This window comes from Aptenodytes forsteri, unplaced genomic scaffold (genome assembly GCF_000699145.1).
Source record: "Aptenodytes forsteri isolate BGI_AS27 unplaced genomic scaffold, ASM69914v1 Scaffold172, whole genome shotgun sequence".
NCBI lineage: Eukaryota > Metazoa > Chordata > Aves > Sphenisciformes > Spheniscidae > Aptenodytes > Aptenodytes forsteri.
Genome location: NW_008795018.1, coordinates 999,490 through 1,017,765, shown reverse-complemented (window position 1 = coordinate 1,017,765; position 18,276 = coordinate 999,490). Strand labels below are relative to the sequence as shown.

The 18,276-nt window shown below is 37.1% G+C and overlaps 1 protein-coding gene across 2 annotated transcripts in view; it reads right to left on the bottom strand.

Moving 5' to 3' along the window:
* VWA8 (von Willebrand factor A domain containing 8) overlaps positions 1-18,276 on the bottom strand; it is a 211,062-nt gene that overhangs the window by 85,482 nt on the left and 107,304 nt on the right. For both annotated transcript variants that reach the window (XM_009275642.1, XM_009275641.1), the window contains exons 22-26: positions 14,573-14,648; positions 13,746-13,881; positions 12,311-12,430; positions 8,962-9,167; positions 1,672-1,823 (exon numbers count right to left, since the gene is read on the bottom strand). In XM_009275642.1, coding sequence (XP_009273917.1) covers positions 1,672-1,823; positions 8,962-9,167; positions 12,311-12,430; positions 13,746-13,881; positions 14,573-14,648 — 690 coding nt within the window. The remainder of the gene's footprint in view (positions 1-1,671; positions 1,824-8,961; positions 9,168-12,310; positions 12,431-13,745; positions 13,882-14,572; positions 14,649-18,276) is intronic.

Sequence of the window (18,276 nt, the reverse complement as noted above, 5' to 3'; positions counted from 1 at the left end):
CCTGTGGCTTACAAGCTCCATAGGGTTAAATCTGATGACCAACAGCAAGGCTGTCTTGGAATGGAGCAGCGGGATAATCTGAAATGCCAGCTGAGGTGGATGCAAGTGAGATACTGAGACCAAGATTGCTGGATCATCGAAGCCAGGTGGTCAGCCTAGTCCCAATCTTGCATGGTGAGATCTAAGAAAAAGGTGCTTTTATCAACTGTGTGTGAACTGCTCCTGTAGTTTCTCCTCCTCTTGGCCTTCAGTGCACAGAGTATGTGCCCACAGCTGTCAGTTAAGCGAAGTTTTTGATGAGCATCTTGTGGGGGTCTTGTAAGTCTGTCATCCTTGGTGTAAACTGTCCTATAAAACCTCAGTGATGGATTCAAAATGATCAGGTGATTATCCCTAACTCAAAATGATCAGATCTTTTTTCTATCTTCTCACTTCTAGACTGAACAGTTCCCATTTACAGCAGTCTTTCTCCTATGTTTCCTAAACCTCTGATCTTCTCATTACTAAAGAGTCCTCTCCAATCCACCCATGTAAACCCACATCTAATACTTGTAAAAACTATATAAAAGTGCAAATTTCTCAAAAACTATTACAAATGTCACAGTTCTTTAAAATAGAAATTACCAAGTGACTTTTAGCAAAGAAACTATGGCAAGAGTTTCAAGTGTCTACTGTCAATTTGACAGGCACTGTAGTTGCTCAAGCATTGGTTCCCTAGGCATGTAATTCTTCTGTCCTCAAAACTAAGAGGTGCACCACAGTCATTACACTGCCAATCTTCTTTTAATAGTTACATGTAGGATGTTAGATGTAACAGTGGTGCTCCAGCAGGAGAAACCTACACATGGACACCTAATATCAAGACATCATGTCATAACAATCAGTCCCTCCTTAGCAAATATAAAAGTATTATGTCCCACGGAAAAGTCAATTTTCCATAAAGCTTTCTTCATGAAAGGGAAATATTTGTTTCTCCATAAATAAATTATGTATTAGAGTTCAAGCCAGAGTAAGTTTTCTAATTGCTTTTCAATATGATCTACTTAAGCCTGTTATCTGTGAATTGTAAAAGAATGAGTTAAATTTCTTTCACAATTTAGTTTAGTCTTAAAAAAAAAAAAAGGTAATTTGGTTCTAACCTCTGAAAAAGTATATGGTGTGATATGTCAACTGTTAATATAATTAAAGAATAATAGTGATAAACAGACACACACAAAAATGGTTCTTAGAACTTACATGTGTTGCCCTATTCTGCAGAAATATTTTTGTAGAGCCTTTTGTGAGTATCAAAGACAAAATCCCACTACCACTGAAGACAACCTTTTTTTTTTTCCCCTACCGATTTAGGTGATAAATAACAGGACAGAAATGTGTTGCAATTCAATTAAAAACACAGGAGAAGAAACAAGTATTTCCCTTTATTGATATGTTTGCCATACAAACTATCAGTATGAACATGAACATTAAAGATTAAATATTAGTAATAAGCAAATACTCTATCATAACGTAATTTATATTGTAACTTATTTGGAGGAATATAAATTTGAACCAGAGGAGGATTGACTTCAAGTATTCCAGGTTGTTTTTACATCAGTTAGCAGCAAGATAACACACCATAAAAAAGTGAATATGAGACCTGTCTTCTTAATATATATCTTATGTTACTCTTACTCCTTGGCCAGCTGTACATTGGTCGGTTTTGCTCCAATAGGTATCCCATATTTGTGCAAAGTGCTGATTAAAATTTCACGCATTTCGTTGTTGTAGGAGTCAAAGTCAAATACATTTCGAACAACATTTGCCAGTCCTTCAGTTGGAAATTTCTGTGAAGAAACAAAGACCCCCAATTTTCTTTTACTGAATATCTGTTAAGTTACAGCATATAATTAAATATTTCTAAAATGAATAGTTATAACAGTAACTTTGCTCAACTTAGACAAGTGCTTAAGTCATCTTTTTTTTTTTGGTTTCCAGAATGAAGAAGGTACATTGCTTCAAGTCAGAATGAAGTTACTGACACTAAACCTGAATTAAACAAACAAGGAGGCAATTATTTAAATACGCAACAGCATTCATGTTTTAAAGAATTATTTTAATTATACATATAACAAGATGGTGTAATCACTGGAACATATAATAATGTATTTTTTAAATTTGGAACTGCTTTCTGCTAACCGTGAATATCTGACATAAATACATACCTTCTTATATTCAACTATACAATTCATTTAAGAATTCTGATTCTTAATGTTGAATATAGAAAAGCAGAAGATACACTGCTTGCTTACTAAAAATGACTTTAGGTCATGATGGATTTTAGTAGAAACAGAAATTCACTTAAGATGCACAAACATTTGTTTTCTTAGTGAAAATTACTACCTGAAATGTGCTCTGTAGATAAAGAAAAAACAGTTTATTAAATTTTCATTAGTTATTTCTAACAAAGGAAACTTTTGCTATTGAACTGGACTGATGATTTAAGGCCAGCGTGCTCTTCCAGGTTTCAGACCCTCACATCTTCCCACATCTTTTAATTATTGCTTTTCTGCAAGAAGAAAACACATTTTTCTGCCTCTCATTTCCCACTAAGACCTAGAAGCCAGCAAGACTTAAAAGCCTTTACTGAGCAGTCAGTTAAACTCATGCAGTAGGAATAAGCTGAAATGAAGATGATTTTTTTTTTTTGGTACCTGCAGAAGACACTACAGGTGTCAGAAGCTGGCTTAGCCTTTCTGCAAACTGGTTCCAAGTGCTTAGTCAGTAACTGCCACTGTCTTTTGATTTGCCCTGAAACTCCAATAGCAAACATGTACTTGTCCCCATTTAAATTAAGGCAGATTCCAGTAAACATGGACCTTAATGTAGGCAGCCATAATTTCAGGCTCCAATAAGCTTATTTTTTAAGGTACATTTAGGTAATTTAAACAGAATATGTATTGTGCAAAATTTAGATTTTATTTGCATTGAAAAAAACAGCTGTTTTAAGTTGAACATGTTAACACATCTAAGTCACTGAGTCTTTTCAGAGATACTCTTTAATAAAACATCTGAAAAAAATCATCTTACCCTTCTAAGATGTAAATGAGGTAAATAAAAAGAATTAAAAAAAAAAAAATCACCGAATTACTATATATATCCTAGAATTTTACCACCACTGCTTTATTTTACCTTTCTTGGCAAGAGACAGAAATGAGAATCTTTTTATTTTAAACTTCTTACTTTTTCTTCATATGCCTTTCATTCAAATATTAGCTCTTTGAGGCCAGGACATGGATCCCCCTATCTCAGAATGACACATTGACAGTGATGAAGATAAACATGTGAAGAAGTATTTTAGGGAGTTGAAGTCTTATCTGTTTTTTCCCCATTAGTGAGCATGGCTGGTACAAATAACCTCAAACCCAGACTTAACAGAAGTGTCAGAGAAATGCATAAAAGCATGAAAAATAAAGATATCCGAGTCCTGAAATAAAAACTAAGCCAGAAGAAAACATAAAATTTTCATAAATGTTTTGTCCTGTACTCTTCATGAAACATCAGCCTTAGGAGTTTAACATTTTCCCAACTTAATAAATATCTAATCTCTGACATAAAATATCCATGACAGAAGTAATACTAAAATTAGCTAGTTACTGTGGTAGAATGGAATACCACTGCTAGAAATAGGGTTGTACAAACCTTTTTTTAATCTGTGGTGTACATGCCACAGAATATTTCAGTACTAGTGTTGGTATAAAAGCACAATAAACTACGTCCTGCTTTTTAAACCTGTCCATGAGGAACCTATTAGAAGTTCTGCATTATTACAGATTAGCAAAATACAAGTTATTATGGGATAATATAACGTTGTCCTACAGCCTGTGCCACCCTGGTTACAATGTCCATTCCTTACCGAACGAAACAGGTTCCTAAAAATAAAATTTCTCCCAACAGCTATTCTAACTAAAGACTGTATAAACATTTCACATGTAACGTAAATGCAAGAAGCTTGTGACAATGTTCAGTAGTGAAAGTACTAACTTCTATAATGTAAATTGCACCTTGGAGCCAAAGTAAACATCATATTGCCAAAAAAAAAAAGCCCACAGACTTATAAAAATGTACATCACAGTTAAGCTGTGATGTAAACATGTAAAGCTACTTACTACTTAGTGTGCAGGACCCTATCTCAGTCTGTTTTCAAGTATGTTTTCTTTTTGATAACAAGAACAAAACACGTCCAGAATTGTGCATACTCTATATAACCAAAACCTTTCCTTAAGTAATTATTTTAGAACATTTATGATGACGAATACTGCATTTTCTGTGTTCTCTCCTTCTCACTGCGAAGCACAACCAACAAACTGGCACCAAGTTCACTCATGACCTACTCTTTTACCTGCCCTGTACTAGATACTGCAGAAACCTTGGTCAAGTGCTTCAAATATTATATGGTTTTCACTAGTAGTCTCCAAGTATGTCCATGGTTTTCCGAATCATTGCATAACTTCTGATATCAATACCCTTCTCCTCAATGAATTGCCTCAATAGTTCCATGCCTCTTGATCAGTAGGACATCATAAAAAATTTATTTTCTCAGGTACAACTGATCACTGCTGTCAATAAACCTGTTCTGAACACAAGCTACTTGTCAAAAGGCCCTCTACTTCTGTTATTTAAAAATCACAACTCTCTTATTTCAATCACAACAAATCCAACCACTTTTTAATAACTGCCTGGACAACTGCTTACTGAAGAAAGGCAACGACAGTTCACTTGAAGAAAGGAAAAAAAAACCCACAAAACACATTCAACTTTTTTTTTTTTGTTGAATTGAACATTTTGAAAAAGTAATTTGGTTTCTATTGATTTTTAAAACCAGATTAGTGGAGAAAATATTGATCTCTCATCAGTCTGTCTGGTTCTCATTCATTGATTCTTCCCCTTACAAGCAACACCTCTGTGTGTACCTATTCCTTAAAATAGTAAGTAACATAGGTTTTGCTTTTAACAGTTTTATATTTTTATATATATATTTTTAATGTTTTATTTGATACAGAGTTGTGAGAGAATTCGGCTTGGTGAAAAAGCAGTATTTTTATGGATCTAACTTTCCATGAGTACATGTATTGCTATAGTCTGCTTAAATGCTATCAGCAAAATAGTAGTTTCCTAGTACAAATACAGAATCTTAATTAAAATATGTTATACACATTGAGGTCTACTGTATTTCTACCACTACCCTGAAAACAAAGTGACAAATTATCTGGTATCCAGTCTGTAATGAGTCCAGACTTTTGTTTTAGACTTCTACCTTGTGTTCTCACTACCACTCACTTCCCTACATATTCTAGTGCCTTCAGATGCCTGCACATTTCCCGTCCTGCCAGCACCTTCCCAAAGGACCACACTGCCCCCAGAACACTAACAGATCTCTCCCTACCTGCTCATTCCTCCGTGCCCTTGGCTTCCCCCTGTACTCCCCATGCCTTTTCGCTGAATGCTGCCAGCTCTCTCTGTGTCTCCTCAGTTGTCCTGTCAGCAGGGCAAGAAGCACCACATCTATGGCTCATCCTGAGCGACACGCATACTAATTGATTAACCAGTGCTCATGTCTTTAGCGGGTTATCATCTACTGCCAAGCAAAACACCTGAATTCTCCCCCTGCCTTTTCATTCACAGGGATACTAATTTCAGTCTGTTCCTCTGTGTCACACAGCCGCTGATTTTGATGAAAGCAGCAGAAACCTAATTATCTTTGAAAACTGGTAACTGAGATTCACTGCGGTGGGCCAAAAGGGTAAAAGGTGGTTAACTCATGTGCGTAGGGCAGCAAAGAGAGAAAGGGATACAAACTGTGATTTGATAAGCCTAGTTTCCTTTCAAGAATAGGCACAACAGAGAAAATGTACTATCTTAGTACACAAGCTTACTGACCAGGCCTAAAAGCCTGATGATTAGTAGACTTCAGGGCCAGAAGGTATCTTAGACATTTGCTGCTTGAGAATTGTTATACTAGTGCCTACTATTAAAAAGCAAACTCATACACAAACAAGAAAGAAAGCCTATCAGAAAAATCTCAGCTTTCCCAAACTAAATAGAGTTAGTAGAAAAGCTATTTCCATTTTATCTGGACTAACGTGGCTTGCCTGATTAGCATCTACCAGGGACATCGGGTGAACCTGAACTCTGCAAAACAACATGCAAAAGGTTTCATGAAAACTTGTACATTAGATCGCAGAGAAGCAGTCATAGCATACACCGGCAGCTACGGGCAGCATTTGGTAACCCAACAGAGCGAGAGCAAAGCTTCTCAGCTTACCCATAAGCCACTATTAGCACCAATACTTCTGACATTTGACACAATCTGAAAACTGCTGGCGAGGGAGACAAAGAGGCTATATTCAGGTCACCTGCAATCTAGGGCTGCAAGACCCAAATTCCCTACACAATCCGTGGGGAGAAATAGGTGCAGCAACCAAGTTAGGCAGCTACAGTAGACAACTTTCCCTATGCCCCTGTAGTTTTAGGTCTTCAAACCAGTTTTGGTATCTCTTAGCTTCACCAAAAAACCCTTTCCTTAAGAAGAAGTTAGTATAGAGGCAACCTAGCTCTGAATGCAGTGTCTAAGCTACAACTAAATTGCTATGGGTTCCCTACTTGCATAATCTTTATGGGAAGATGCTCTTTTAACTACACTGTAGACACAATCCTCTATGTTGAAGACCACAATTAATCAGAGTGCAGAGATTAGCCTAATAATATATTGATGTCACAGTAATCAGAATACTCTCTTAACTGACTAGCCCCGATGCTCAGATGCTCTCTCAGATAACAGTAATCAACAGCAATTTTTTCTCCAAAACAACCAACTCTTTTTTTGCAGAAGCAAAAAATTCCAAAATTATGTGAAAGAAATCAACACAATAGTACAGAGAGAGTGGGGCTGTGGAACTGCTGTAAGGGAAATTGTTTAACAACATGACTAACTTCCCTCCTTCCTTCCTAAGGACCAGCAATTTTATTGACTCATTTCCCTCCTTCCTCTTTTTTCTCTACCTGAAGACCTAAAAGTTTCTTACTTTGGAATAACCATTATGTTTATATTCATTGTTTACATTTGGTTACTCCCAGCCTTTTTATTATTCAGATTGAAAAACAAGTTACAGTAAACAATATGTTGCATCCTTTCAAAGAGGCTGGGATCTTGAAAACAAATGTTACAGAAGAAATCAAAGCTGCATGTTGGAGGTTTATTTGGATATTTACACTTGACTTTGAAAGAGGTGAAAACTTAGCAGACAGGAAACTTCCCCGCTGATCTGTGCCCAATACCCAAGTTGAAGTGACCATACTAATTTGGTTAAGTGAAGGAGACAGAACCAGAGAGTAAGTGCCCTTAAGACAATTAGCAATGCAGCTCTTCCAATCTTCAATTAGATGCTGTTCACACTCGAAGTAAAAAGAATTAAGTCCATATTCTTCCACACCAGTTGGTGACAGAAGACAGCGCAAACTTCAGATTACTTGGAGACAGAAGATGAAGGAAGGAGGTTAGGGTGGAAGGTAAGAACAGCCAGAGTATGAAGACAGGAAGGAGTTCATTTAACAAAAATCCTAAACCACCAGCTTTTCAGCAGCACAGCAGCTGTTCCTCAAGTTTGTAATTTTTCCTCTTTCATTTCAAAGGTAACTCTGTGTTTAAAGATATCAGTGATACTATCAACATGGTACAGGTTCCCACTGGTTTGGTAAGCGAATACCTATCAACTGGTATTGGATCCTAATAAAATACTCTGCTTACATGTTTATTTGGATGTATTCCTCAGCTTTTAGGTCCCAATTTTGTTAACCATTAGTACAAAGTTATAAAGATATAATTATTTTTTCTTTATATTATTGATATAGTAGCACCAATTTATTTTGTCTCAAGGCTTCATTGCACCCTGGAGACTGCGGAGCACAAAAATCTATCCTCCCCGGCAATCTTGATGAACTGAAGATTTTTAAAAGTAGTAATTCTAAGCTGCGGGATCTAAATGTCTGTGTATATGGGTGAATATATGTGAATATGTTCATAAGCACAAACACAAAACCATCATGCAACCCTGTTATACTATGCAGTGTTAAGCACAGGAACAGTAGGCCAAAGAATTGATGAGAAATTATATTCTAATTGTAATAATTACATTAACATTTCCATTAATCTTTTTTTCAATCTAGGATTAAATAATTCAAGAAATACTCTATAAATTAATAAATTGCCTACTTTATGATTATATACAGAACAAAATAAAAGCATTACTGTTTCAAAGAGCTTTAAGATACTTTGTATTTCAAATACTTCAGACAAAAAGTATCCTTCAATTTATAAACACAGAAGACAGACTCTACTATAACCTTTAAAAATAATTATCATTAAATCAGAATTTGAGATTTTGCCGTTAAAATGTGTGTAGGAAGCAATCATGGTTCCTAAGTACCTGTTTGCTAAGTTGTTCTCCATCTAACATTTTCCTTAGAAAAATTCCATCTGTGATGTATTACTGTTATGCAGCAGGGTCGTTTTCCCCCAGGAAATTATTAAAACCAAAAATTCTATAGCAGCATAAAGTTGCATTATTCTGGAAGTATTGTATGCCGAATATGGAATTTTTATAATGTAGGCTAGTATAAACATTGCATACTGTATTCACAGTATGAACGTGATATTTTCTCACACAGTGGAAAAACAGACTCTCAGATATTTTCTATTTCTATAAATAAAAATACAGAAAAAAATATCTGCCTGTGTACATCTGTGCTCCTTACCCTCAGACTATCTGAACATCTGAATATGATGATTCCTTCAAAATGTGAAACTTTTCATAAAAAATGAAATAAAAATACATGAACAATAATTGCATCTTTTTCTAAAACCTTCAAGCATTAAAAATTAGTAGTGATGAAATCAAGTTTTCAATGAAATCTGATGTACTGTACCTGTAAATGTTTTACAATATTCACAACTTCTCTAGTTGAATAGGGATAGTTAATAATTCCTTGGTCAGCTAAGCTCCTCAGTTCTCCAAAAGCAGCCACCAGTTTCTGAAGAATCGGCTCTGGAACATCAGGACCATATTGTCTAAGCATAGCCAGTTCAGACTGTGGTTTGGGATTATCAACAGCATGGCAACTAAAAATGTCCCCTAAAAGAAAAAAAGTATACAGTTAAGTAATTTATAAAGAGATAGCATCACAACAGCCCCTTAAATTTCATACAGCACCTTAAATGGAAAAGCAATGGCTCAAGAGGACGCTGAGTACCTGCTTGTTGAAACAAAACAAGACAAAAACTACTTTGAAAAATGTGAAGGACAAACTTGCTATGAAGAACATCAAGGTTCCCAGAAACATGGATATCTCTCCTGTCATTTTAATGAAGGTGATCACAAAGGAGAAATTAATTTTAAGAAGAAACACAAGTCAACTGAATGCAGAAAAAAAGAAAAGAAAAAAGGTTTAAAGAAAGAATAATAGGTTGAATGGGACCAATTTGTGAACTCCTTCAAAACACCACAGGATGCAGAGAAATCTTGATATGCAGATATGCCCTAATGCAAACCCAATTGAGAGGTCTAGAGGAAATACTGGATTTATCTCTTCCCTCTGCCTGTTTTGAAGTATGGTAAGAAATTTGGCAAGATAGTCTTTCCATATATTTGCATTATATTGTTCCAAATCATACAATCTATAAAATTGAGTTTATTTGTAAAGAGTCCTTTAACAGTTGTACAAAACTTTGCAGAAGTATGATCAGATCCTGCTGAAAAAGGACTTGGATTAAAAGCAGAAGAGCCCCTATGCTTGAAAAACAAAATCAACGAAGAACCCCAAAACCTCAACCAAGTCTCTGCCATGTGGGCCAAAAGCAAGAATGCTGGGATGATCAATTTTGTTTAAAGGGTCCATGTAAGGAGGGAAATTAGGTCATGAAAAAGAAACAGGCTATACTAAAATATGTTGGGGCAATATAGCTGGGTGAAATTCAGAGCCAATGAGTCTCTGACACAGAATCCCCATTCACTGGGAACTACATCTGAAAAACAAAAAGCTATCATGCAATACAGAATTGGTTTTGCACCTGCTTTTATGAGTACGTTATTATTTCTTGCAGAATAAGCATTACGGCCAAAGCTAAAGATAAAACCACATAAATTAAGGTGCCTGCACATAAATGGCTAAACATAGATAACACAGTCAGTGGAGTCTGGAGGGCTATTCAGTTCATAGCCCTAGTGTAACACTGCCAAAGCCTTGCCAGAGGCCCACTTAGACTAACACTGGACTATACAGGCCAATGAATTCTTCATCACTTGCCCTTATGCAACATAAATTCTTGCTTTTCCTGTGAGATGAAGCTGTGGGGAATCTTTGCTGATAGACAGGATTTTTAGGACCTACCAGGAGCTTTCTGAAATGAGGTTGCTGTCGAGATAAAAAATTTTGATGTGGAATTTGGACAGTCTTACCTGAAACTAGGATAAATTCAATATCTTATCAAATATATATATTTTGCTGTGGCTGTGGATGTGGTCTACCTGGACTTCAGTAAGGCCTTTGACACTGTCTCCCACAGCATTCTCCTCGAGAAGCTGGCGGCTCACGGCTTAGACAGGTGGACTCTGCGCTGGGTCAAAAACTGGCTGGACGGCCGGGCCCAGAGAGTTGTGGTGAATGGAGTTACATCCAGCTGGCGGCCGGTCACGAGCGGTGTTCCCCAGGGCGCAGTTTTGGGGCCAGTCTTGTTCAATACCTTTATCAATGATCTGAATGAGGGGATCGAGTGCACCCTCAGTAAGTTTGCAGACGACACCAAGTTGGGCGGGAGCGTTGATCTGCTCGAGGGCAGGAAGGCTCTGCAGAGGGACCTGGACAGGCTGGATCGATGGGCCCAGGCCAACTGTATGAGGTTCAACAAGGCCAAGTGCCGGGTCCTGCACTTCGGCCACAACAACCCCAGGCAGCGCTACAGGCTTGGGGGAGAGGGGCTGGAAAGCTGCCTGGCGGAAAAGGACCTGGGGGTGTTGGTTGACAGCCGGCTGAATATGATCCGGCAGTGTGCCCAGGCGGCCAAGAAGGCCAATGGCATCCTGGCCTGTATCAGAAATAGTGTGGCCAGCAGGAGTAGGGAAGTGATCGTGCCCCTGTACTCGGCACTGGTGAGGCCGCACCTCGAATACTGTGTTCAGTTTTGGGCCCCTCACTACAAGAAGGACGTTGAGGTGCTGGAGCGTGTCCAGAGAAGGGCAACGAGGCTGGTGAGGGGTCTGGAGAACAAGTCTTATGAGGAGCGGCTGAGGGAACTGGGGTTGTTTAGCCTGGAGAAGAGGAGGCTGAGGGGAGACCTCATCGCTCTCTACAACTCCCTGAAAGGAGGTTGTAGCGAGGTGGGGGTCGGTCTCTTCTCCCAAGTAACAAGCGATAGGACAAGAGGAAATGGCCTCAAGTTGCGCCAGGGGAGATTTAGATTGGACGTGAGGAAAGATTTCTTTACTGAAAGAGTGGTTAAACATTGGAAGAGGCTGCCCAGGGAGGTGGTTGAGTCCCCATCCCTGGAGGTATTTAAAAGACGAGTAGATGAGGCACTTAGGGACATGGTTTAGTGGGCATGGTGGTGTTGGGTTGATGGCTGGACTCGATGATCTTAGAGGTCTTTTCCAACCTTAATGATTCTATGATTCTATGATTCTATTTTAATAAAGCCTATTACACTCAGCCATGGGCATGGAGAGGCTAATGAGGATTAAGAAGCAGGTAGCATAGTGCTAACACCAAAAAAGACAGTAGCCTCCACTGCTGAGAGGAGAGAAAAGAACCATCCATCAAGCTCCCATCTCTTGTACTGAAGAGGACAGCACCTGGCCTGTGGCTTGTTTGATACGGGGGGGAAAAAAAAAAAATGGTGAGCAGTTGTGTTAACCATTGAAGTCGGGTATCAAGCTGCTTACAGCTCATGGTTTTGCTATATTTGTATACAATATACGCTCATTAACAAAGATTTCTTGTAACCTTGTCTGTCTGCTCTGCTTGTCCAGGTCCCATAAAACAAATTAGTTGTAACACAGATGACCACATATAGCTGTTCACTTCAGGGCAAGTTCGGGCACTTTTATTAAGATACGTAAATTTACATGTTAGTCTTGAGGCTGAACCTCACCCTGAGTGTCCTATGTGAAACAAAGTATCAATGTGCATAAAGACCCCTTCTCCACATGAAATCTAACTAATAAAGACAGTCATTCTATTAATCAATTCTATTAAAGATCACCATTTAATATGAATAACTTACCTAATGTGCCAAAAAAGTCATTACCCAAGAAAGGAAATCCAGGTCTATTTGCTAGAACTATCATTCTAAAATCAGGATGAATAACTATTACATTTTCTCTCCCCTCTACATGAGCATGATCTGGAAAAGAAATAAAATTTATTAATTGCATATTTAAGCTTTGCATTATGAATGAATTAAATGAACATAATTAGATTAGAAGAATTATTCTTAGAATTAGAAGAAGACTTCTTCTAATCTAAATATGTTCCTCTTAGAATTAGAAGAACAGTTGCAAAAAAAGGCTCAATAGCTTCTTAGCATGTCATTCAACTACGAGTGTTCTAGGTTTCATTTTAAAGTTTCATAATTTGTTTCATGAAAATTTAACCAAAGTGTTTCATTTAAAAAAATAAAAATGCATCCACTGTTCTTGGGGTGGGGACTACCTGTCCTGTTTATATTAAATGTCACCAAAATGCTGAAGCCAATGGTGAATAAAATGTGGTTTTTTATAGGTCTGACATTATCTGATCTGGGAACACAGGCCTGAAATTCCTCCTGGTTATTACAAAAATCTTTGAGAAGCCATAGACACATGATTTCACACATGTGAAGACTCTGTTTCTCCAAAATGAGTCAGACTGGCCCCACTTGTTCTCTTGCAGCATGTTTCCTGTGGCATGTGGAGTTTGGGAATCCTTTTACTTCCTCTAAAAAACTACAGTAATAATTGAGACTGGCTAGCAAGATACTTTAAAAAATGCCCACCTACAGTTTATAATGACAAGCAAAACTCAAGTGTTGTGCCATGCGAGTGCTGAATGATTGCTCGACTCATACTTATTGTTCCCAGTATCGTTAAAAAGAAACTCATTGTGTAAAGTACAGTGTCTACTAACATCAAGAGGGCATTTCAACCATGGTCTGTCTTTGAAAAATAATGAAAAATATTTAGTTCCTGCAATTCACATGAATTAAATTCCATTAAATTACAAAATACTCTCATCCTGCAGGATATATTTAAATAATAAAAGCATATGCAATATTTGATTAGATGAAACCCTTTACACTTCAACCTTAGATATACTCCTATCTTCAATTCCAGATCTGATCAAATTATACCCCAGCTCTCCAGATGGGCATAACAAGATCATCATTTGGTCAACTAGATCTTTATTTCTTATGGTGAATGAGAATCAGAGAGGTCAACTTACAGTTTGTTGGGGTTTTGTGGTTTTTTTTTCCCATTTTTCAGCAAAATTCATGAGAATGCTAATTTAAGAAAACCTTTGTGGCTATTGCAAAAGTAGTAAAGAAAATGACTGTAAATTCTTTAATTGTTAACCTTTTAGCATCAAGTACTTTTTCCATTTGGACTCTTTTGGGTCTCTACTTAGTAACTCAACACATTACATTTTACTGTAAATGATCAAAACGCTTTCTATCTACTTACTGGCAACAATTCGCCTTCCATCTGACAAAACCATTTCCCCACTTTCTACTAAAGTTTTTAAGACACAGGTAACATTTGTTGGTGCTTTGTCTGCCTCATCAATTACCAAAATATGTCCGAACTTCACTGCTTTTACCTAGAAGAGAAAAGAATCAAAACATCACAACCCCCCAAAAATAACTGCAAGAAACTGCATTACTGATTTCTCAGTCAGTATTAGTGACATCTCGGTGGCACTGAGACAAGAAAGGGACTTAGAACAGGGACAAGCTACGACCAAACTGTAGCAGAGAGAAGAGGAAGCAGGTGAGACAAGAAACGTGGGCGTTTCTATTTCTTCAGGATAGGGACAGACAGGGCTGCGCTAGGGAGGGAAGTGAGGAGCCTGACTGAGAATGAATTGGAGTGCTGACAGAGAAGTGCAAAAGCAGTTTGCATCTAGACTGTCAACATGAAGCTGAAAGAACTAAAGAATGGCTGCAAGAGCTGTTTGGAGTCCAACTTAGCAGGTAGGTGTGAGATGCTACAAAAGAGGAGGAGGAAAATACCATTCTATCAGTTAGAATGTCAGGTTAACACTAAATTATTTTCCATACTTATTTTGTGCATGCAGGCTCTCAAGACTATCATCTTACTCAGCGTTTGGCACAGCAAACATGACAAACGTGACCAAAGTAAAAGTTAATGAAATGTTACCAAGCTCACTGACCATGCCATGAAAGTAATCAAATCACAAAGAATTTTCTGATTTGAAAAGCCAGCATGTTTAACTACTTGTTTTTAATGAAAAGCATTTCCAAATATACAATCCAAATGTTACTACTGACCAGTGGTGAGTCTTCATATATAATAAGACCGTCTTTTACAGAAGGTTGTAGGGTAAGGCTTTGTACAGTGGTATCCCTGAAATGTGGAAAAACAGACAGTATTAATTAAAAATACACAGGAATTTTAGTTACAATAAAATGCAAAATGAATAAATGAAAAACTGAAGGCTCTCTTTTTCTAAGAGGAAAAATTTTTTTTTTTTTTTTCCTTTCCTCTAGAATTCTTGAAGAACTTGAACTGAGAACAATGCTGTGCCAGCTTAGTGGTCAAAGGTGTATCCCTGGCAGAGTATCCCTGTCTCTGCCAGGGCTTTCACGGTAGTTCTCAACTTCTTATAAACCCTGGAAATGAAAACACTGAAAAGTGAATCTACATCTTTTGCATGTAGGCACATTACTACTGTTACTACTATTTCTAGTTAAGCATGCTTAAACTGTCATGACAAACAGGGGAATCTCCTCAGAACCAAACAGGAATTTGCAGTATCATAGTCAAATCATTAATGTTTTAGTTGCTCTTCTCCACATAGCACCAAGGAAAAAAAAAAAAAAAAAAGACTAAAAATACTCATGTGGAATTCTAAAAATCAACTGTTTTTAGTTCTATCTAAACCGTACCAGATGGAATAATTTTTACTAGCACTTGCTACATTTTACATCACGGACAGTGTAAGCTCTTAGATGGGACAGAGGCTTTATTAGCATAGTATTTATTTTTCAACCTCTATTTGTGTTTTAAGTGCTCAAATGATTTTTTTTCCCTTCAAATTTAAAATAGTGTTAATTAAAATCTGTAATGAGAATATTCCTTAATCTACACTATTTTCATCTATTTCAACCACCACTGAATGTACAGGTAAATAAAAAACAGTTGCAATTCAGAAAGGTCCAGCAACAGACATTGCCACACTGGATTTACCTATATAAATTATGCCTGTAACCTAGGGAAAGCCCCTCCTGATTCTACTAAATACTTGTCAAAACCTTTGTCAAGATCCGTAAAACCAACCCCATTTACCTTGGGGTTCAGAGGGATCAATGAGCTAAGGAATAATCCAGAGATGGGTGATGGCAGAAGATCCCCATGATTCCCATGGTTTCATGGGCAACGGGATATCCAATTCAATCTTAGGCCAAGTAGGCTATGCCATCCCTTTCCTCCTGTATTTCCAAAGTTGGATTAGTCTGCGTCAACAGAATGAGGGACTATTCACGTGACACAACCCATCAGGAGAGCCTCACTTATGCTGCTTGATAGGTAAGGTTGGTAACCTTTGCACTGCTTGTGAGATTTGATGCAACAAAAATCTCTTACCTTTCACAGCCATGCCCTGTAACAAAAGTGTTTGCTTAAGCTAAGCTGACTCACTGTTCCAAATATCCACCTTAGTTCTATCTTTAATTTTGTAACACCTTGTAAAAAACCAACAATATTCTGATAAGCTCCGTGGGTACAGGAAATCAAACACAGTACTGTTTGCAGCAAACTACTAAATGGCCAGCTTCCAATTACAGTTTTAAACTGACAGCATAACATGCAAATTTCCTTTATTTGAAACTGCTGTCAGCAGGATTTCTGTCCCTAACAACTAATAATTTCTTGTTTAGCTTTAAACATGATTGATTTATCCCAGTGTTTCCCATGCACAGGAATAAAGCATAGGGCAGAAAAAGAGATTTTAAATACTTGGCTACTTCATCTGAACTTTAATCCAGGAGGGGAAAGGTTACAAAGCTGAGATCACCTTCACTTCATTTAACCCTGTCAACTGAGGCCTCTCACAAGCAGCAACACTCCCCAAAATAGTAGTATTCATATTGCATTCACATGCAACACATAATTTTTGAAATTACCAAACTAAGCAGTAGCATTAATCTATTATCTTAGAAATCCTACCATGGACATAAAAACAAAGCTTCTCTTGTCATCCTGCTTGTCTCCCCATTTCTACATTGGGCAGAGAAATCAATAATGGATGCAAAAATAACAAAAAAACCAACGACCATTGTTTCTTGAACACAGATTATTTAGGGACTAAATTCTTAGATTGTATATATCAGCCTACCTCCATTAGCAGTTATCATTTCTGGTTCAATACTATACAGTCACAGATGTAGAATAATTTTACAATGTGTAAACCAAACCCTAGAGTGTATGAAGGCACAGTCACAGGTTACTAATTAGTCAGAAATAATTCATGGAAAAATATTTTAGGGAATTAATCCAAGGAGAAAAGAAGAAGGATTTGTCAAATCTGAATTGTGATCTCTTTTAAATAATAGAAAAGAGAAAACGTGAGGATCTAAGGAAAGCATAGGACAAGAATAAGGTAAAGGAAGGTGAAGCATTACAGGATGCTTTACAGATCATAAATTTGCATTTAGCAGCCAATGCATGAAAAAAATAAAGTGAACAGAGTGGCAGGAAAGGAAGATCTCTAGTGGTGGCGTGGATGGGCACAGGTGGCGATGGAAGAAAAGACACAAATGTCAAATGGCATTTTACTGTAACACAAAATAGCGTATTTTACTTCTGGTGAGCTAGTTAACCCTCTGGCTCTGCAGAGATTACTCACAGTCCCCTGATATGGAATACTAACTTGTGCTTACTAACACCAGCAGCCCACAGAAATCCTTAGGATGATCTCATTCTCCAGGGAAGACAGAGTTGACCGTATCTTTGGGGGAAATAAACACTAGAAGAGTTTACAGTTTATTTAAGTGCTAGTATGAAAGTTGCATGAATCAAAAAAAATTTGCAGAAGGAATCAAAATGAAAGAACAACTGACATCCTAAATCCAGTTTCTAACTTTTTTCTTATTTTATCTGTGGTTCCCTCCTTTCTTTTACTTTGTTGTTATTCAGCCCTAATATTTTAAGGAAATATGTCAGGGGATTTGCAATGTATTCTAGAAGCTGAAAATACAGCCAAATATTAATTCCATTGGCTTGATGACATAAGTGAATGCAAAACTCCTGTACTTGCTTAGGCTATTACATTCAGCCATGTATATAAGAATGATTTTGCCAGGGTTAGTACAAATAAATATTATTTTCCTTTCAGAATCATAAGCTATGCAATTAGATGTCATTAATTTCTGTTCTTCAGAAACCTAACATGACCTAAACACAGTAAAGAATGGCTAAAAATAATTTGCCTCCTTAGGGTTTTTTTCTTCTTAAATTTCCACTTTGTAATGAATTATGTAAATGTAAAGACACTGAAATATAGAATAATAAAAATATACTAAGTCTGAAATATTTCTGAACAATACGGTATGCAGATTTTCCTAAATGTAAAATATGTCTGGCACTCAAAACATTAGACTGTAGAATTTCACTCCCACAGGAAAGAAGCTAAAAACTGTAATTCACATTCACTTATTAATATTAGCATCTTAATATTAACTAGGCTCTAACAAAGACACAAATATCAAAACCTCCTAATTTCATCATATTTGGCACCCAAGATGAAAATAGTTCTGACACAAAGAAGCAAGACTGTGGGAATGTAGAAGTGCGTGAGAAAAGCTGTCTGACATACTGTCATCCTACTCAACTGAACTGATTTTTTGTCTTCTGATTGTAAAAGAAAAATATTAAAAGCTCGCTAATGTCTTTCCTAAGGATGTATTTTTATTTTTGTGAAGCAAGCCGTCCTCACAAGCTCTCCATAAAAAAAAAAAAAAAAAAGGAAGAAAAA